The 21,482-nt window shown below is 36.7% G+C and overlaps 1 protein-coding gene across 2 annotated transcripts in view; it reads left to right on the top strand.

Moving 5' to 3' along the window:
• Nucleotides 1–20,147, top strand: part of LOC124393846 (fibrillin-2-like) — a 61,179-nt gene extending 41,032 nt beyond the window's left edge. The window contains exons 39-65 of one of the 2 annotated variants that reach the window (XM_046861886.1): nucleotides 264–389; nucleotides 868–993; nucleotides 1,094–1,246; nucleotides 1,354–1,425; nucleotides 1,529–1,654; nucleotides 3,155–3,280; nucleotides 3,603–3,728; nucleotides 4,577–4,693; nucleotides 5,349–5,477; nucleotides 5,559–5,678; nucleotides 6,409–6,534; nucleotides 6,752–6,904; nucleotides 6,991–7,056; nucleotides 7,802–7,927; nucleotides 8,516–8,635; nucleotides 8,733–8,855; nucleotides 9,004–9,135; nucleotides 9,258–9,383; nucleotides 9,517–9,723; nucleotides 10,449–10,574; nucleotides 10,718–10,840; nucleotides 11,723–11,839; nucleotides 11,941–12,069; nucleotides 15,645–15,764; nucleotides 16,051–16,282; nucleotides 16,510–16,678; nucleotides 17,792–20,147. In XM_046861886.1, the coding sequence (XP_046717842.1) occupies nucleotides 264–389; nucleotides 868–993; nucleotides 1,094–1,246; nucleotides 1,354–1,425; nucleotides 1,529–1,654; nucleotides 3,155–3,280; nucleotides 3,603–3,728; nucleotides 4,577–4,693; nucleotides 5,349–5,477; nucleotides 5,559–5,678; nucleotides 6,409–6,534; nucleotides 6,752–6,904; nucleotides 6,991–7,056; nucleotides 7,802–7,927; nucleotides 8,516–8,635; nucleotides 8,733–8,855; nucleotides 9,004–9,135; nucleotides 9,258–9,383; nucleotides 9,517–9,723; nucleotides 10,449–10,574; nucleotides 10,718–10,840; nucleotides 11,723–11,839; nucleotides 11,941–12,069; nucleotides 15,645–15,764; nucleotides 16,051–16,282; nucleotides 16,510–16,678; nucleotides 17,792–18,166 (3,791 nt within the window). In that variant the 3' untranslated portion in view covers nucleotides 18,167–20,147. Of the gene's footprint in view, nucleotides 1–263; nucleotides 390–867; nucleotides 994–1,093; nucleotides 1,247–1,353; nucleotides 1,426–1,528; nucleotides 1,655–3,154; nucleotides 3,281–3,602; nucleotides 3,729–4,576; nucleotides 4,694–5,348; nucleotides 5,478–5,558; nucleotides 5,679–6,408; nucleotides 6,535–6,751; nucleotides 6,905–6,990; nucleotides 7,057–7,801; nucleotides 7,928–8,515; nucleotides 8,636–8,732; nucleotides 8,856–9,003; nucleotides 9,159–9,257; nucleotides 9,384–9,516; nucleotides 9,724–10,448; nucleotides 10,575–10,717; nucleotides 10,841–11,722; nucleotides 11,840–11,940; nucleotides 12,070–15,644; nucleotides 15,765–16,050; nucleotides 16,283–16,509; nucleotides 16,679–17,791 lie in introns of those variants that run through there. The other variant, XR_006927392.1, reaches the window with a different exon arrangement.
• Nucleotides 20,148–21,482: the final 1,335 nt, after the last annotated feature.

Consider the following 21,482-nt stretch of genomic DNA (forward strand, 5'->3'; position numbering starts at 1 on the left):
ACTACTACTCCTGCTACTAGTATTACTATTACTATTACTTTTACTACTAATATTAATACTACTACTACTATTGCTGGTACTACAACTCTAATATTACCACTATTACTACTACTACTACTACTACTACTACTACTACTACTACTACTATTTATTAAAATTTGCCATTTCCTATGTATTTATCATTAAACTATTCAAACAGGTATTATGTGTTATTTGATTTCATGTTAACAAGGACTTAAGGATGTTAACTGGTTGTTGTTCAGACATAGATGAGTGCCAGGAGCTTCCTGGTCTTTGCCAAGGTGGAGACTGCATCAACACGTTTGGCAGCTTCCAGTGTGACTGCCCAAATGGCTACCACCTCAATGCAGACAGCCGTATTTGTGAGGGTGAGAATGCTTTTGATTACTACTTATCAATATCTGCTTACTTACTCATAGTTATATCTTACTAATATCTGTTGTTTTAATGAGATTTCACCAATCAGGTGATACAGACTATTCTGAGAACATTTCATTTCCAGATAAAAGTAGTCGTAAGGAATATATATATATTTAGGTGTGGGAATAACTGTCTATTGTCTAAGGCTGAGCTAATTACACAATACTAATTCAAGACTAAATACATTTTTATAATTCATATACTGCATGTGTTCATTTAAATTTAAAACTAGTTTTTGTTTCCTGTGATTATTTTTGCTAGCAGCAATACATAGAACTTAAATCAATCAAATCTGGAAAAAACATTAAACACTGTACAAAGAGACCAAAACTTACTTTAGAGGTATATTAATTAAAAGAAGCTATGATGGATTAATACAAGGAATATGCATTAATTATGTTATTGTCACTTATCTTTTATCTTCAGATATTGATGAATGTTTGGTGAATCCTGGGATTTGTGGTCCAGGCACGTGCTATAACATACTGGGCAACTACACATGTGTGTGTCCTCAGGATTACATGCAGGTTAATGGAGGCAACAAGTGCATGGGTATGTAGAAAACATCATGAGGTATATTTCTATTTCTATAAAAATGTGTCCTCTATTCTGCTCGCAAGTACGTGAGACTGATTGATGTTATGTTCACTAGACATGAGGAAAAGCCTCTGCTTTCGCAACTACAATGGCACGACATGTGACAGTGAGCTGGCCTTCAACATTACACATCGCATCTGCTGCTGTGGATATAACATGGGCAAAGCCTGGAACAAACCCTGTCAGAAATGTCCCATACCAGGCACTGGTCAGTTTGCTGAGTCCAACCCCGCACACACACTCACACCCAGTGCAGCAGACGACTTAATATGGTGCATGCACAAGATTAAAACTCATCTCTGTTTCTTCCTTCAGAGGGCTTTCACACTCTTTGTGGAAATATTTCACCAGGGTTTGAAATTAACATTGAAACTGGAAAACCTGTTGGTAAGGCTTTTTTTAATGATCTTTTATAGTAGAACAATGTTTGTGCAATGTTTGCAAGAATTTGTAGAAACTGACTGATTGTATTCGTTTATTTAATATTCAGATATTGATGAGTGTCAGGAGATTCCAGGGATCTGTACCAATGGTGTATGCATCAACCATATTGGAAGTTTTCACTGTGAATGTCCAAGAGGATTCAGCTACAATGATTTGCTTCTTATTTGCGAAGGTGATTCCTCATCATCCCTAAAATATAACAGCACTAATTTTGCTGTTGATATTCATTGAATATGTGTACAGTGCATCCGGAAAGTATTCACAGCGCTTCACTTTTTTCCGCCTTTTGTTGTTACAGCCTTATTCCAAAATGGATTAAATAATTATTTTCCTCAAAATTCTACAAACAATACCCTATAATGACAGCGTAAAAGAACATTTGTTTAGAATCTGGAATTTAAACTAAATCTAATGAAAAATGTTTAAATCAAATTTATAAAAAAAAAAAAAAAAAAAAGATTAATTACATGTACATAAATATTCACTGCAAAATTTAGGTCAGGTGCATCCTGTTTCCACTGATTATCATTGAGATGTTTCTACAACTTAATTGAAGTCCATATGTGGTAAAATCAGTTGATTGGATATGATTGTATAAATGCAGCAATGTACAGAGGCATCCTTGATGAAAACCTTCTCCAGAGTTCTATGGACCTCAGACTGGGGCGACGGTTCATCTTCCGTTGTCCGATCATAAGCACACAGCCAAGATAACAAAGGAGTGGTTACGGGACGACTCTGTGAATCTCTATGTGCACCCATCCCTATCCAATCTGATGGAGCTTGAGAGGTTCTGCAAATAGGAATTGAAGAAACTGCATAAAAATAGGTGTGCTATGCGTGTAGCATCATACCCAAAAAGACTTGAGGCTGTAATTGGTGCCAAAGGTGCTTTAACAAAGTATTAAGCAAAGCCTGTCAATGCGTTTGCATGTCATTATTAAACAAACCCCTCTTACGTTGTCATTACAGGGTATTGTTCGTATAATTTTGAGGAAAATATTGAGTTTAATCCATGAAATAAGGCTGTAACATAACAAAATGTGGAATGTACATAACAAAAAGTGATGTAAATATTTTCCAGATGCACTGTATCTATATTCTGCAGTACTACAGCTGTAATGTTTCGCATTTCTCTTTCTTTCTTTCTTTCTTTCTTTCTTTCTTTCTTTCTTTCTTTCTTTCTTTCTTTCTTTCTTTCTTTTCCTCTTCTACAAATATTAGTTCACAGTCTGTATCTGTACCAATCCTCGGACTGGGTCGGCTTCACTTCAAACTCCAGACAGTATTTAACTTAAGCGTACATGCCTCCACCCATTATCCTCTCTTCTCCAGCACTCACACAGATCTCACAGGGATGTTGGCCCTCGCTTAGGGGAATGTGATCAATTTCCTCTTTTAACAGTCTCCAAGTTGTATGCAGCAACCATGGGCTCGGCCTTAAAAGGGGAGCTTTTGTGTACAACACGATGCCAGCTGGTTAGCACTCTTTAGTAGGAAATGAGCAGAATTCAGCCTGAACTATAAAAACAACTGTCAGAAAATCTTCATAATGACAGGCATGGCAGACGTATCCACAGTGTCAAACTCTGATAATGGGAAATGTTAAATGGATTGCCAATTGTTTTGCCAGTCACCACAGTTTATACGTATATGTGTATGTGAACTGCAGACAACGACGAGTGCAGTGGTTCAGAAATCTTGTGCCAGAGGAATGCAGACTGTATTAACAGCCCTGGCAGCTATCGCTGTGAATGCTCAGATGGCTTCAAACTTTCACCCATTGGAGCCTGTATAGGTGAGATAAAGGTCTTAAAATGGATCACGTGTAGTATAATTATTCATTTTATTCACCATGTAGGACTGTAGGTTGTATTATTTTTACAAGCTCTTCAAAATGTTTAAGCATATACTGTATATGGAATTATATTTTGTTTAAATTGTCACCGTCAGAATAAAATAAGAAGAACTAAATTATAGGGACAGGCATAAGAGCAGATTATTGCTTGTATTTTCTAACATTGTTTGTATTTGTCACTTCTGGCATGCCAGCACTATTTTTGCCCAGTGTGTTCTTTGGGAACATTTGTTCTACTGTATCTTCTGCTCCACATGTGCAGACCGAAATGAGTGTTTGGAAACTCCCAACCTTTGCAGTCATGGCAAGTGTGTGGACATCCAAGGTGGCTATATGTGTACATGCCATGTCGGCTTTATGGCCACCCCCAACGGCAAGATGTGCATGGGTAAAGCAAATCCACTACATAATATATGATTTATAGTGCTGCAGCAATTGTTATAGCCACAGTAACTATGCTTTGATCGAAACTGAGAATAACAGGCATAGCGTTATGACTTTACAAAAACAGTGAACACTGATTATCTCCATCATGGCACTTGTTAGTGGGTGGGATATATTAGGCAGCAAGTGAACATTTTGTCAAGCCTAAGGATTTAAAGGGGTTTGACAGTGGCCAAATTGTGATGACTAGACAACTCTTGTGGGATGTTCCTGGTCTGCAGTGGTCAGTATCTATCAAAAGGAACAGTGGTGAACCAGCGACAGGGTCATGGGCAGCCAAGGCTCGTTAAGCCAAGGCTGATCCTTGTGGTCCGATCCAACAGACGAGCTCCTGTATCTCAAATTGCTGAAGAAGTTAATGCTGTTAATGCTCTACGGGTAAGAACTGTTTTGGCAGCAAAAGGGGGACGAACACAACATTAGACAGGTGGTCATAATGTTATGCCTGATTGGTGACCATAAAGTTATGCCTGGTCGGTGTATGCATGTATATTTTTATACATAAATCAATTCATTTAAAGTTATTTTGGATAAAATTGAATTATGACAATTTCTCACCCTTTGTGTATATAGTTATTTATAATCCCACTCACCTTCGAGGTGTACTTTGCAAAAATGTTGTGTATAATTTATACATAAAACACATTAGGTAATTGTATTTATTATATATAAAATTATATTGCATATAATATATACAATTACCTAATAAATGAATAAAAATTAAAGTAGGAAAGTAAAAGTAGTGCCCAAAATGCTTTATGGTTTATTATACATCTATATTTCCTCCTACAGACATCGATGAGTGTGTGCGTCAGCCCTGTAGAAATGGCACATGTAAGAATACTGTGGGATCCTACAACTGCCTATGCCATCCAGGCTTTGAGCTCACTCTAAACAACCAGTGCACAGGTAACTACTTTAATTTTCTATCTAAATGCAGTTCTTCTGAAGAATTCTGTGTTTGTTGGTTGTTGTTTGTTAATACATTTGTAGAACAAAACAGGAGTTTGTACTGTTAATTTTAACAAGATGTTGCATGCAGAAGCAGAAGTGTAAAGAGAACCTGAAAATCATAGTTGAGAAAAAGTATAGATGCCTTACTGCAAAACTTCCTCCATTACAAATTAAAAGTCACCAAATTCAATATGACGTGTCAAATGTTTAGAGTATAGGATTTTAACAGAATTTGAGTATTTTACTCATATTGATTGTAGGCTACACAACCCCAAGACACATTATTAAAAAAAAGTTGATTTGTGAGGTTTTTCAATAAAATACAAATCAAATAGTACACCTCAACATTACATTACAATACATTAATACAAATAAGATCAACACAACAGCATCTTCAACATGCAAGTTGGCCAAAAAAAAGGATACAGTAATACAGTATCATGTCGCAAAAATGAGGCAGCAGTGGTAAAAAGTCACTCACAGGCAGCACATGCAGGTAGGAGAGTGTTGGGCCTTAATGACATCTTCATAAAATAAAAAATAAAAAAGTCAGTAAACGACAGCAAATTTTGAATGTTCTATGTTTGTCTGTTGTGTTATCTTTGTTTAGATATCAACGAATGTTCAGCAGCATACAGTCAGCTGTGCAGAAACGGGCATTGCCTAAACAGCATTGGCTCCTTCCATTGCCTGTGTGAGGATGGATATGATCTAACCAATGATGGGAAGAACTGCATTGGTATGTTATTTTTCTCAATGATTTTTTTTACACTTGTATATCTTAAAATCATTTTCCCGCTCTCATTTGCAATACTTACAGATGTGAATGAGTGTTTAATGCTACCGGGAATATGTGCTCCCGGAACATGCCAGAATTTGGATGGCTCTTTTCGCTGTATCTGTCCGCCTGGTTACATTGTACAGAACAATCAGTGTGTAGGTACGTGCCCTCCTTTTAACACAGCATTTTGTGTGGAACATGTTTTACTCTATGTTGTGTTCATTTTTGTCTATTTTTATTCAGGTTTTAAAATGATGTAAAAGTATTTTCTTTTTCTTCTTTTTCTTCTTCTTCTTCTTCTTGTGGCTTCTCTCATTTGGGGGTCGCCACAGCGGATCATCCGTCTCCATACACCTTCCTGTCCTCTACATCTGCCTCTTTCAAACCAACTACCTGCATGTCTTCCCTCACCACATCCATAAACCTCCACCTTGGCCTTCCTCATTTCCTCCTCCCTGGTGGCTCCATCCTCAGCATTCTCCTACCGATATACCCCCATGTCCCTCCTCTGCACATGTCCAAACCATATGTAAAAGTATGAGCTACAGGACCAAATACTGTGTTTTAAACAGCAGTTGATGATTCCTTTTATCAAATGTTTCTTTTACTGGTGATTTAAAACTGTTCTTGATTTTTTTAATGATTGTTTGTATGAGTTTTTATTGTTTATTTACATTATTGTGTTTTATATCCCACTCTGGCACTGCTATATCCATCCCTTGCCAACAACTTGTAATCAGATGATCTCATGACTATATAAGTTCATTTAACTTGTGTAAACCCCTGTGTTTTTTGCTTTCTCAGAGGGAAGCTTTTTTGTAAGACAGTAATCTAAATAGCTCTCTATTTGGTTGTGATGACTATCTTCACTACCTTCTAACCCTAACAGATGAGAATGAGTGTGAGGAGGACCCCAACATCTGTCTGTTTGGCTCATGTTACAACAACCCTGGCAGCTTCCACTGTGTGTGCAAACCAGGCTTTGTTCTCTCGGAAAGTGGACGTCGCTGTTATGGTAAATCAGTCTGATTTAAACAAATGTCAACGTGACAACAGTGTTTTATGAAAATGGTAAAACCCGATTTTAAACACACGAATTTTATCTACCGTTTACTTTATAGATATGCTGCACAAAATATGCAATTGAACACAAGAGCTTTTGAGCTAGAGTATATTATTTTATGTTTAACTTCGATAAACAATCTATTATCTCTAATCTTTCCTTTTTTTAGACACAAGAGAGAGCTTTTGCTTCACCCGCTTTGAGAATGGAAAGTGCACCAGCCCTCAGCCTTTCAACACCACCAAAGACAAGTGCTGTTGTAGCACCATGTCCAATGAGGGCTGGGGCTACCCCTGTGAACTCTGCCCCAAAGAACATGATGGTGCCTTTTTATTTTTACACAGATCTGGTTCTTATTAATTTCACAAATGATATAGTATCTGTATATTAAATTTTTTTCTATTATAGCTGGATTTCAGGACCTGTGTCCTTTTGGTTATGGAATCATTCCAGGGATTGGGGATACAATCATTGGTAAGAAAGTGACCATTTCTAAATCAGCCTTAAAGGGTTTTAATCAAGCTAAAATTGTTGCTCTGACTCCAAAATATTCACACGGTTTCTAAAAACAAATGTACCTTAATGGTTTTCTTTTGTGTGAAACTGTTAAGCCCAGGTAATTAGAGGGTTATTTTTTAGTCAACATTTTTGCCAGTCTTTGTAACAATGTCAGAGCTAGCCTAACCTGATGGACATTACTTATACGGCACATCAAAACTGGTTAAGGTACATGGGGGTTTGTAATTATCAGGCATGTAAATTTATTTTTGTTTTCAGTAGTTTTTCTGGCTCTAAAATATTTAAAACTAAAATAGTAATGATTTAAACATGAAATTATATGATGTGCAAAATCTATTTATCTACTAGAAAATGTAGAACATTTTGAATTTACTTCTATAAATTAGATATATATATGTATAATGTATCTCTATACATATTAATTAGTGTGGTTCTTGGCAGCTATTTATCTGACCCTGACTTCAGCAAATAAAAATGCAGGTTTGCAGTGACATAGATGATTCTTAACTTGGCATCAGAAAGAATGTTTTGCAGTGCTGAAGACAAATTTGGCAGTATTTATAACAGGGAGAATGGAATAGAATAGTGGTATGGTATCAAAATGCCTAGCAAGTATATCACATGATGACATTAGTTTGCAACCGTTGGAACTGAAACTGTTTCCATTTTTCCCCCTGTATCCACTGGATAATAATGGCAGATATGAATGAATGCGTGGAGAACCCAGGCATTTGTCACAACGGCCACTGCATCAACACTGATGGCTCCTTCCGCTGCGAGTGTTCTACAGGCTACACACTCAATTACACTGGAATACATTGTATTGGTGAGAAAACATTGGCGTGCATTTTCTCTAAGCTCATTATTTACTGCAACTACTGTCACGTGTAATGAGTGGAGACTCAAGTGTTAAGAATCAAAGAGTCAGTTTAAAGATCAGATCTCAGGCAAACAGGCTTTAAACAAGGAAGTTTATCATCAAAAATTAGTCAAGAGAACTACACTAATCAGGCATATCGTTATGACCACCTGCCTTATATTGTGTTGGTCCACTTTTGCTGCCACAACAGTTCTGACCTGTCGATCATTAACAGCATTAAGTTCTTCAGCAATTTGAGCTTTAGGAGCTCATCTGTTGGATCGGATCACACGGACTAACACTGACCCTCCAAAGACTACAGTAACACAGTACAGCTAAACACAGATAGGATGACAAACTAAAGACTGGACAATAGTGGACACAGAATAATAATACATTTAAATTCCATTTATGACGTTTAACATATGGCATGTGATTTGGTGCATATTTTACCCGTTTTTCATGTCTATAGATTTTGTTACATTAAAAAATCTTTATAACTCTAGTGCAAAGTTAATAATCGGAACAAACACCTGGATTTAATTGTTCATGCAGACGTTGATGAGTGTGCAGTGGGGAACCCATGTGGAAACGGTACTTGCACTAACATGATGGGTAGCTTTGAGTGCAACTGTGAGGAAGGATTCGAGCCAGGGCCCACTATGACATGTGAAGGTGATATTCTTTTTATTCTGTTTTTTTCATCTTTTGGGAAATGATTACGTTCCACGACATTCAATTGCGAGTCCGACTGTTTATCTTTATGCTACAGATATAAACGAATGTAGGCAAAACCCTTTGCTTTGTGCCTTCCGATGCATTAATACATTCGGAGGATACGAGTGCTCCTGTCCATCTGGCTACACACTCCGTAATGATGGGAGAATGTGTCAGGGTAGGAGAATAACACAAAATGATGGTCATATGAGATTAAAATGATTAGAGTGTTTTGCATTTTGAAATTTTGGAAAATATTTCATTTAAATATTCAATTGAGAAGTAAAAAATACGGTGTTTTCTTACTTCTTGCTTTTGTGCTGCAGACCTGGATGAGTGTGCAGAAGGTTTACATGACTGTGACACCTGGGGTATGAACTGTAAAAACCTCATTGGAACCTTCATGTGCATGTGTCCTCCTGGAACGGTGCGCAAGATGGATGACGAAGTGTGTCATGGTCAGAACTCTTGTTTCTCATCTGTTAAGTGACATTAATACTATTTGCATACTTCAACTTGACATACTTAAATACGCATGCATTTCATTTGACCTTGAAGGTTTTTTTGTCTCTTCCACTAGATGAGAATGAGTGTCGCACTAAGCCAGGTATTTGCGAGAATGGCCACTGCGTGAACACTATAGGCAGTTACGTGTGTGAATGTGGAGAAGGCTTCCAGCCTGACTCAACACGCACTCAGTGCCTTGGTAAGCTTTTTCTGTTTTTTTTTTTTTTTTCTTTAAAGAGCAGAAAGTTATTATTAAACCCTTTACAATTAAATACAAATTATCCAAATCATGTTATTACACATTAAAATCACATCGTAATATCTTACCATAGACTACAGACAAGGCTTCTGTTTCACTGAGGTGCTGCAGACCATGTGCCAGATGTCTTCCAGCAGCAGAATACCCAGCACCAAATCCCAGTGCTGCTGTGATGGTGGGCGTGGCTGGGGGAACCAGTGTGAACTTTGTCCTTTGCCAGGCACGCTCAAGTACAGAAAACTGTGTCCACATGGGCCAGGTTATGCCACAGATGGCACAGGTATGCTTAAGATTTATAGATTTGTTTATTTACATATCGTAAAAACAATCATTCGGATTCAAGATTTTTATTTGTCACAAAAACAATTATATTCAGAATACAACTTGCAGTGAAATGTACGCGTTATGTACACACCAATATTTTCACTTTACTCCTTTATATATATCTTTAGTGCAAAAGTGTTACTCAGATGTGAAGTGTGTTTGAATTTATCGTCACTAAACCTTAAAACAGTGGTGAATGAAGTACACAAACCATGTACTTAAGTTAAAGTAGAGATACAGTAGGTAAAATATGACTCCAGTAAAAGTAAAAGTGCCCAATTTAAACTTTCACTTGAGTAAAAATACAAATGTACTTAAGCGTCCAAAGTACTGTGATTTATTATGGCTATAATGTTCCTATTATCATCTTTGTCACAAGATTCTCTGCTTAATCAACTTTTTGTGAAAGACTAATGTTACTCTCAGCACAAACTATCAATAGAATGATATTAATGAGTCAAACACTGATTGATATCTATTAAAATGATCATGAGCCCAAAACCTTTATATTTCAGTAAAGTACAGATATGCAAAAAAAGCTTAAGCGAGTAACAAATTACATTTACTTCAGTAATGTCCACCACTGACCTTAAGATTACCCTCATGACTTAATGCAGCTGATCTTATTAAATATAACCTCTGAACTTCTTGAAAGCTAATGGTACACTTTTTTATCCACAGATATCGATGAGTGTAAGGTCATACCAAACATATGTAAGAATGGCCAGTGTATCAACACTATTGGTTCGTTTAAGTGCCACTGTAGTCCAGGCTACACAGCCACCATTACAGGCACAGCTTGTGTTGGTAAGACTCTTTAGAAACTCTCCGATTTTAATATCTTCTGAAATATAGGTTCAGTTTTATTGTAATATCAGAGTACAAGTAAGGAGACAATTATATTCAGTCTTAAAGTGCCTTATCAAATTTTTTTATCTTTTTATTTTAAGACTTGGATGAGTGCGCAATGTCTCCAAAGCCATGCAACTTCATCTGCAAGAACACAGAGGGCAGCTATATGTGCTCCTGTCCACGTGGCTATATCTTGCAAGAGGATGGCAGAACATGTAAAGGTGAAAATCTTGCCAAAAACGTTCTCAAATTAAAGTCCCATAATGGTGGGCCACTCGTGACTAGACAACACATCCTGTCTGTCCTTCACCCCAATAATTGCATAACAGCGTTCTTACTGGCAACAGTTGAGATATGATTGCATTTTATTGCAGCGTGATGACAGAGCAGTCATCATCACAGTAATCATTGTACCAAATCTGGCCTTCTGTCTTATAACAGAGGACGTTCCTCTATGCTGTTGCAAGGCCTTACATGTATTGTGTGTTATTAATATAGTGTCCAGTATAACCTTTGATATCAACACAGCTTGTAATATCTCAGTGTCACCAGGGACTTAATTATACAACATTTAGAACTAAACACTGAAGAACTTATGTCTCATTCATTTAGAGTAAAGGTTTTGGGTCATAAAACCATTTTGTTGATAATGAAAGCATAATAATGGCCATCTGTTTCCAAACCGAAGTTAAAGCACAGATATTGCATGCAGACATTGGCGTCTAGAGTAAATTGTTTTACAACTAGCTTATTTTTAAATGGACAAGTAATATAATCCACAAATTTAATGCCATTAAACAACCCCTTGCTAAGAAATGAATGGGTAAAGTAAAAAAACAACAGTCAAAGAGTTCAAGCTGTTTTCTGTGGAAGTGAACCAGAATTCTCCCAGAATAGTGTCAGTACAGGGAGTGTTCGGCGACGGTAACATTATATATATTTATTACATAAATAAATCTATGATGTCAGGTATGTTTTGCATTTTATGCATTCGCAATAGATCAGAAATGCAGAACAGGAATATCAGATCAAATCAGGATTAAATGTATCATTTAAGAGCGAGATGATGAACTGGTTAATAATTTCATCCTTATGCTTTCAAGATTTGGATGAATGCCTGTTAAAGAGGCACAACTGCCAGTTTATGTGTATTAACACCATCGGAGGCTTCGCTTGCAAATGTCCTGCAGGATTTACACAACACCACACTGCCTGTATGGGTAAGCATGGAACAAACAAAAACAAATATGTGTATAACTATGCAGAAATATGTAAGGATTGCGATTTATGTGCTTTAGTGTTGTGTATTTCCTCGTACCAGATAATAATGAGTGTGCTGCAGAGCCCAGTCTGTGTGGAGCTAAGGGCATTTGCCAGAACTCTCCAGGCAGCTTCAGCTGTGAATGTCAGCAGGGGTTTAACCTGGACTCTACAGGCCTGCACTGTGAAGGTAAAATTGTAATGTGAGTGGAAGTGGTATTGTGTGTATGCACTATAGAGTGAACTCATTGAGTACATGCTTTAGTCAAAGAAAGGGAGAAGAATGCTGTCATTATACAGTAGTTACTGAGATAACCCCAGCAAACCCCAGCAATACCAGTGTTGGACAATGCACTGTGTAAATTATGACTCCAGTAAAAATGCTCACCTTAAATTTTCACTTGATTAAAAGTATGAAAGTATTTGCCTTTAAATGTACTTAAGTAGCCAAAGTACTATGATTTATTATGGCTATAATGTTACTAGTATCATTTTTGTCACAAGGCTCCTTGCCTCAGTTTATATGGAAAGACACTAATGTTACTCTTGGCACACCAATCTAATGATATTAAAGAGTAATTTTATTAAAATTATAATGAGCCCAAAACCTTCTTTCAACTACTTAAAAAAAATAGCACAAGTAAGGTCACGAGTGTTGTGGAAAGTTAGAGTCAGGAGTTTCTTCCATCATTTATTACTCGTAAAATGTTCTGCTTGCTGTTAAACTGACACTGAACTGTGTGCTCGTGATAAATAGATACCAAAAAGCAGCAAACAACACAAGATGAAAACGGAGCACGTGACCCTAATTGGTGGCTTGCTGCGATGCGAGACTGACCAGTTACGTTTTAATCCGCTTATAAATAATAAAAAAGTGATTTCGCAAAATTGAGTAAAAAGGAGTAAAACGTAAGATTTGAAATAGAGTGAAGTTAAAGTAAAAGTCTCCACAAATGGAAATACTTCAGTAAAGTACCGATAAGTGAAAAGCTACATCAGTGCAGTAACGAATAACATTTACTTCGTTAAAGTCCAACACTGAGCAATTCTATTAGCTGATAAAAACTTCCCATAACCTAGCTAAGATGCTGCAATTCAAGAATGTTCTGCTGCACTAACGCTTGTTGAACACGTTTTTGTATTGTATTATTGTAAGTGCATTAAAGCAGGCAATTATTAGCATAAATCAAAATTGTTTTTTTTAATGAAGCACAATTACAATAGCTTGATTCAGATATTATTGGACTCTTTCTCACTTCTGTCTTCCATATAATAGACGTCATGGTAAAGAAAGACAATGCTGCACTGTTATTACCACAAATGCCGGACTAGCTTGTGTATTTTGCAAAACCTTTACATGGTATACATATACAAATAAATTATCAGTCTACATACAGAGTTTGATATTGGCATTTATTAAACCATTTTCATGTTACATTATACGAGGTGGTATTAAACCGTTTAGAGACACAAGGCTGCATGCACAGTCACAGGGAGCACTGACATTCAGTGTGCCAAAAGACGTCATCCTGTGTACATGGGAAGCTGTGCAAACGTGAAATTATGCGTGAAACTAGGCAAATCTGGCACTGTCCACATGCTCCTGAGGACTTTGCCATCTTCTTGAAGATGAAGATCCACTTCAAAGGTGGCTATTTTAACACCATGGCGTAGATCCAGCGCGTATCACAGAAGGTTCTTGACATGTTTCGAAAAGAAGACTTTCAGGACACAAGTGGCAGGAACCCTGAAAGCTCTGTATTGCTGCACAAGGAGATTATTTTGAAGGTAATAGTGTGTAAACAGAGATAAATAAAGTACTTTCTTATAAACAGAGCTAGTCTTGAAACTTTCTTAATACCACCTCATACATGTTCAAGCATTTCGTTCAACTTGCACACTGAATATTAGATTTCTGCACAGTTTGTAAACATATTTAATTTATTTGTAGTTATATTAACATATACGTTTACAATACTGGAATAGAGTCAGTTCCTCACAAAGGGATGAGTTATGCTTCGATGTGCACGCATTCCTCTTTTGATTATCATAGGCTTCCTCACATGTGGCTTCACTCCTGCCAAAGAATGAAAATGATTAGCATTCAATTACTCACTTGCTTAGTAATGTGATAAACTGTGTTTTTTTTTCCATGCACACATGAACCTCTTGACTCCACAGTTATCAAGGTGGGAGGGTAATATACTCATTTATCTGTATAAGTACTGTCATAACTGTCCAAATATCATGTCTTTTACTGCACAGAATACCCATTTTCTGTGGATTCAAAGAATTAATTCACCTTAGTAAAGGTTTTATGGCTATAGGATTTTATTCATTTACGTCAGTCCAAGTAATTGTGTTTTCGAAATAGACAGCTATGTGAACCACATTAACGAGAACAGGTCAGTACGACAAACTGTTGCTCATGTGATCGGAAGTGTTAAACATCTGTGCAGTCACATTGGGTTGGAGAGCTTTTCATACTCATGAACCCTGAGACCTAAAACTGTGTCCAACTAAACACATTAAAAGCATGTGACAGAGGATTTCAGCAAAAGCATTTCAGGAGCTAAACAGTTTATATGAAAAGCTAAACTTTGAAAGACTTTGAATGTTTAAAGTGTCAAATAAAAGTCAAAGCTTTCAGTTTTATTTCATTAACTTTCTACTGATGACTTTTCTTTCTTAACTCATCAGTAATCTGGCAAAGAAATGTTGCTGATATAATATTTATCATATTCTATACTTTATTTAAAAAATATAGGTTTGTGGTGTAAACTTAAATACATATAGTTAAAAACCATAAGTATCTTTTCTGAATCATATATTCTTCTGTCAGCATCTCATGATTGTTAATCTACTCAGTCCAGGAGAGTTTTTTATCTGTTTCATACTCTGTTCTGAAACAGATCCAGTGTAAATTATTAATCATAATAATAATTATTATTATTATTTTGTAATAAGTCACTGAGAAGACCTGAATTTATTTGATTTCACCTTGATGAAATGAGCCATGAAGCATTTACCTGCTGTTTCACATATTAGCCAAGATTGCAGCTACGTCTGTTGCGTTCTGTGAAATGTGTGGGATGAAGAATGAACTGTTCAGCGGTAACAGACCCTCAGTCCTCTTTAAGTATATCAGAAACCGCTGTACTGTCACAATGCCAACTATCTTCAAGCCAAATCAGGTTCCCATTAATATTTCACTCCACCAATGGATCCATGCTTGCAGTGGCTCTAGAATCTAAAAAGGCTCTTTTGTGTTCCCAGAGAAGGTTTTGGTTCCTCACTACGTTTCTATGAAGCTGTTAGAATACCACAGGACATCTGTGAAGCAGGAAAGGAAGCACTTGTACCACATCACAGGCTAAAACGAGTCCACATTATTACAGCTGTGCAATAAAATGTTGGGTTATAATATGAAAGACTGATGGCGTGTAGAAATGGGTAAAGTGGATTATGTGGATTTACGTGTAACATTTAATCTCTGTTGCGGTATGCGTGCGTTCATGCATACAGCAGAATTTAAATATAACATTCGAAAGCGTGCTCACATTGGCAGGATGTTAGAATGATCCTGCAAATTATTTTGCCAGTACCTTCTAATTAATTTGGTTGCCATATTCTTAAATATAGTATAACAGAAACCATAGATGAATATAAGAACAAAAACAAGCCTAAATGACCTCTACAATGCAGAGCTGGTTATTTTGTATTGTTGTTGTTGTTTAATATCTTCTATTTGGCCTTTTTTTCTAGATGTTAATGAGTGTGACAGTAATCACAGATGTCAGTACGGTTGTGACAACTTTTTAGGGGGTTACCGGTGCAGTTGCCCCAAAGGCTACACCCAGCACCACCAGTGGAACCAGTGTGTTGGTGAGTATCACAATAAAGTGAAGATCCATTGTGTTTTTTCTTCTGTGTATATGTGTGTATTATAGTATTCCTTATAGCTGTGTGCTTCAGATGAGTATCTTGCCATCAGTGATGTTGTTCTCGATGTTATATGTTTGTAATTAGGAGGAGCAACAGCACCATCTATAGGATAGTGACGGCATTTTTCACAAAAATAAATTGCACAAAATATCAGTTACTGAAACAATTTAGAGTATGTAATGACTATTATTGACAGTCAAAAAGAAACCAAGTGTCTGTATTATAGATGATAATGAGTGCTCCACTCGCGGCACCTGTGGCACGGCGTCGTGTTACAACACGTTGGGCAGCTTCAAGTGCGCCTGTCCACCTGGATTCAACTTCGAGCAGCTCTCCAGCAGCTGCCAAGATGTGAATGAGTGCTCCTCCTTTAAAAACCCCTGCAACTATGGCTGCTCCAACACCCAGGGAGGCTACAAATGCAGCTGTCCTCCTGGGTACTACAGAGTTGGCCAAGGGTGAGGAGGACATGTGGCATCTGGGGACATCTGGGCTCGGGGTGATATTACTAGTATACCACATGTACAGGGCAAATACTTTCGAGTTATTTTACTTTATTTTACTTTTAGACATTAAAATTACACACTTTTTCAAGCATACACTAACACTTACTATGTGGTTACTGATACTGATGGTTAATTTTTAATGCTGGTGATACTGAGGATGTTTGGGTGGGTGTGTACAGGCACTGTGTGTCCAGTCTGGGCTTTGGAAAGCATCCTCTTGGATCTGCCAGTGCAGCAGGAACAGTGGAAGATAACAATCTCTCTCCTGAAGGCTGTTATAATTGCAATGTGAACAGACCAAATAATAGAGGAATCCGGAAGAGACACACCATCGACCAGTCTGAGGAGGTAAAAGAAATTAGAATTATACCGCAGATGCTGTATATAATATCTATATTTCATATCTTAATTTATTTTCTGATGTTTTTGTTGAAGATTGAAGCCTGGCATGTTTAATGGATTTAGGATCAGTGTTGTACATTAAAATCAGCCTTTGAACTATTGGTTATTTCAATTGTGGGCAACACAAATATGGGCATATGATACAAATTTGACATACAGCAAGCAGGCATGAAATTATGACATTATAATATTATAAGTGGTGAAGTGAATAACACTGATTATCTCTTTATCCTAACACCTGTTAGTGGGTGGGATATATTAGGCAGCAAATCAACATTTTGTCATCCTTAAAGTTGATATGTTAGAAGCAGGAAAAATGGGCAAACGTAAGGTTTTGCGCAAATTTGCCAAGGGCCAAATTGTGATGGTTAGACGACTGAGCATCTCCAAAACTGCAGCTCTTGTGGGCTGTTCCTGGTCAGCAGTGGTCAGTATCTATCAAATGTGTGGTCCAAGGAAGGAACAGTGGTGACAGGGTCATGGACGGCCAAAGTTCATTGATACACGTGCTGTTGATGTTTCTCACGTCTCACAAGTGAGCGCCATCATGTGGTCAGACAATATTGCCTATTGATTATTCGGCCATTGGTACAATGACAATGTATCTAATTGGGTCTTTGAATCAACATTTTAATAAAAAAAAAATCGCAATACCTCCATTTAAGAAAACATTTTTAGCGTGTAATTGTCACTACATTTATGGTATTTGGCAGATGCACTTATCCAGAGCGACTTACATTTATCTCATTGCTCTTGCTCAGGGGCCCAGGAGTGGCTGCTTGGTGTGGCTTGGAATTGAACTTGTGACCTTCGGATTTAAAGTCCCATGCCTTAACCACTAAGCTAAACACCTCCCTCATTGGTTCACTAAACTGATTTTTTTTTTTTTTTGTTTAGCCAAACTAACGCGGACATGTGCAACGTTGTCCATCGCCTTAAAGGCATTTTAGACCCTGGTTTAGTCTATAAGGCAATTGTGCTCAATACTGATTTATTTTCAACTGAGATTTTGAAATCGACACACTTTACTTTACTTTACCTCATTTTTAATCTGTGCAGGAAGCTCCAGTAGACCTGGACAGTGTGGACATGGATCAGCCTTTGCTACTGGTAATCAACATATCCCTCTGCACCCACAACCACCACATCCTGGAGCTGGTGCCTGCCCTCAAACCCCTCGTTTATCACGTCACGTATAACATCACAGGGGGCAATCAGGACGACATCTTCCAACTCAGGCAGCTCGAAGAGCTCAGCTACCTGCACTGCATGCCTGAGAAAGCGTTTCCAGGGTTTTATAATTTGATGATCAGCAGCTCTCCACTCTATGATCATGCAGAGCTGCTGCAGTTAGAGGACAACAGGGACAGAGACTACCTCTCAGGTGAACTAGGGCAGAACCTGCACATGAAGCTGCACATTATATTACAGTAACGCAACACTGTGCCGAACTCACCAAAAAACCAGCAGCTCTTCTCTGGGAGAATTCTCCAGCAGTGGGTTTGATAGATCAGTGTTTTACATTTTACTCAAGTGTATAAGTTTTATTATCAGGGGATTTCATGGTGCTATTAGAAAACACGAATTAGCTCTAATTACGGGTCACATCTTCCCTATATGAGGAGCCATAGCTTTGTACATGCTCTCATTCCAATCATTCTTGTGCAGCCTAAATCACACTTTAACACCAATTAATGGCAATTCTTATAAAATAGCACATAATAGATTTTAATGTAATATACAGTAACCCATTAAATATAGTCCTGACTTCCCAAAGGTAGTTGTGTTTTTACTAGTTAAACACTCAAAGTGTATATTGATTAATGTAATTATAGGTAGCTTTTCTTTGAAACTGATTTTGTATTTATAATAATTTTTTACGTTTATTTGGCTAACAAAAGTATTGAATAAATGTATAATTGCTGATTAATATTATAAGCAAAATGATAAAAATTTCAACAACAAAAAAATCAATCAAGATTGTTCTGTTTATATACTGTAACATTGAAATACAATATGATATTTTTTCATACAGAGTTCACTTTTTAGTCTTTAATACTGTATATACTGTTGGGGGTGGTTGGGGGGGGCACAATCCTTTATTACATTTTGCAATAGTACTACCTTTTTTATTTATTTTATTTTTTTGCATTTATTCAACAACGTAAAAGCAACTGGAATGGAAAGTGACTATCCGTCCACTATTACTGACAGTCAGATCCACAATTAGAACAGGGATCTCAGCTACTGATAATAACATGGCTGTTGGTGCCAGATGGCCTGGATTGAGGATTTAAGGAACGACTGATAAATTCACAAAAATGTTTTACGCAGAAAAGTGTGAAAAACAAGGAGAATGTCCAGACTTAATTCATGCGTTCGTGGTCAAACCCAAATCACTGCTCTGTAAAACAGTGTTAAGGAGAAAAGCATCTTAGAACATCACCATTCTTTATCCAGTCTACCTGCAAACCTTCCATCAGCACATGCACACTGGTGTGTGTCAAAATAGCAGCAGCTTCAAGAATACCCTATAAAATCCGATCTGCTTCTCACGTTTTCCTTTGAGATTAAGCTAATTAACTCCAAAGTTAAGTTAAGTATCAATTCTTGAATTGACATATAAAATAGTAATAATCCCAAGGAATAACTGATGCTATATGTAAAATAAAAAAATTATAAATGAAATGTAATAATAATTGAAAAATATATGTGCATTTGAGATCATATGCACGGGTTTATGTTTAAACCTAGTAAAAAGATATTAAAATATTCTTAATTATTTTCACTTGTATGGGGGGGGGGGAAGGGGGATTTACAAGGCAGAGGACGTTATGCATAATTAAGACCAAAAAAGAAGATTGAATAAAACAAGTTTGTTTATTATTATATTTTATTAGAAGACAAAAGTGAACAGTATTCTGTGGTTTTAGAGTTTAGAGTTTAGTTCAGTACTGTCCCAGATTCAATTAGGATACAGAAGCAAGTGAATTCAGCATTTTAAATTGCAGGCAGGAATATTACAATATCGAAAGCAGGATTTAGTGTAAATTCTGTTGAGTGAATATTTTTTTTTATGTTTAGAAGCTGTGTAGAAAATATCTTTAAAAAGCTTAAAGAGTTAAATTTGAGTTTATTCTGTAAAAGAAATGGCATTTTTAAATAAAAATAAAAATATACTGATAATGTAAACTCTTTAAATAACGGGATATAGGAATTGCTTTACAAATGAATGGGTAGTGTGAGAAAATCCACAAATATGCAAATGTTTCATTTCATTTATATTTTTTTGTCGTCCCTTAATTAATTTCCATTTCCTACAGCCCCTTTCCTAATACCCTCATAATCACATATGAATACATGACTATTTATAGAAAAAAAATTGTACATTTATAAATAAAATGTTTGAACAATTTTCTTTTGACTGTTCGACATTTATTTCACCATTCAGTCCAATGTGACATTTTATTTAGTCATTAACTCAGACTTGGAACCCACAAAACTTGCACGGTCTCATTTAGTCCTCATGCGCCCTCTATAGCTGACACTATATTACTACATGAGCCTTGAACAGAAAAGTTCCTCATTGTAACACACGATGGCAGTGTTGTTCCACGATGTAAATGAACAAACGATGATTATAAAATGCAGCATAAAATACAGAAATGTTTTACTCTTTGTTTACAGTTGTTTTTTTTGTTTTATTTATTGCAATAAAGATGTACAAAGTATCGGTAACCTTAAATGTTAAAATGTTAGAAAAATCATTTATGACAATTAACAGTACAATATATATCAAAACATTACTCTTCCAACTGAGATCCATTAAATCCACCCTTTTCACTTGAGCTCGTTTACTCACTTGCCAAAGCTCTTCTTCAAAAGGCATAGAAAAGATAGAAATCCAGACAAAAAAAAAAAACGGTTTTAAAAAAAACAAAAGAAAAAAAAAAATCAATATGCAATTAATTTAAACCAAAAAAAAAAAAAAAAAAAAAAGGAGAAATCTAAACTAAAATAAATATTTATTTCTCCGGTTTAATTGTTTGCCATATTTACTCCATTACTCCCTTTCATTCATCTGGTTAGGCTAAAATGTATTTACAAGTTAGTAAAGAAATACAGTGTGAACTAGACTTGGGAGCTACAATGCTGACCTCTGCTGTTTATCGGTTGTCATTGCTCCCAGCTCTTTTGGAGGGAGAGTAACTGGGCTTTGGCTACACATGGGCCAGTAGGTTGATAGAAATGCAGCAACTTGAGTAACACGTGCGCGCGCGCACACACACACACACACACATACATACACACACACACACACACACACACGGTTGACCTGGAAGTTCTAGCACACAACACCAGTGAAAAGGCACATAAGTGCCCTGTGTTATCCCATGGTACAGTAGCCACTACTGCCACAGCTCTGTGTAGGTATACATTTAGCACACTTATGTACAAACACACAGTAGGTGATTGGTACATTGTACACGTGTCACACGTACTAAATACAAATTCTGTTTACACACTAGAGTATATATAGAGCGAGTTTTAAATACGAGTATAGTCATTTTAGTTGTGCATGGCGTTTTTTCTCACATGGTGTTGCACATGTTCTCGAAATGCAGTCTTGTAGGTATTTATAGTACAAAGTGCCCAACGAAGGACGTCACACCATTGAGCATGTCGTGTGGCTCTGTAGAGAAAAGCTCGATAGAAAGAAAAAAAAAAGCCTAAATACTTTAAATCGTGT

Source organism: Silurus meridionalis, chromosome 11, assembly GCF_014805685.1.
Source record: "Silurus meridionalis isolate SWU-2019-XX chromosome 11, ASM1480568v1, whole genome shotgun sequence".
Classification (NCBI taxonomy): Eukaryota; Metazoa; Chordata; class Actinopteri; order Siluriformes; family Siluridae; genus Silurus; species Silurus meridionalis.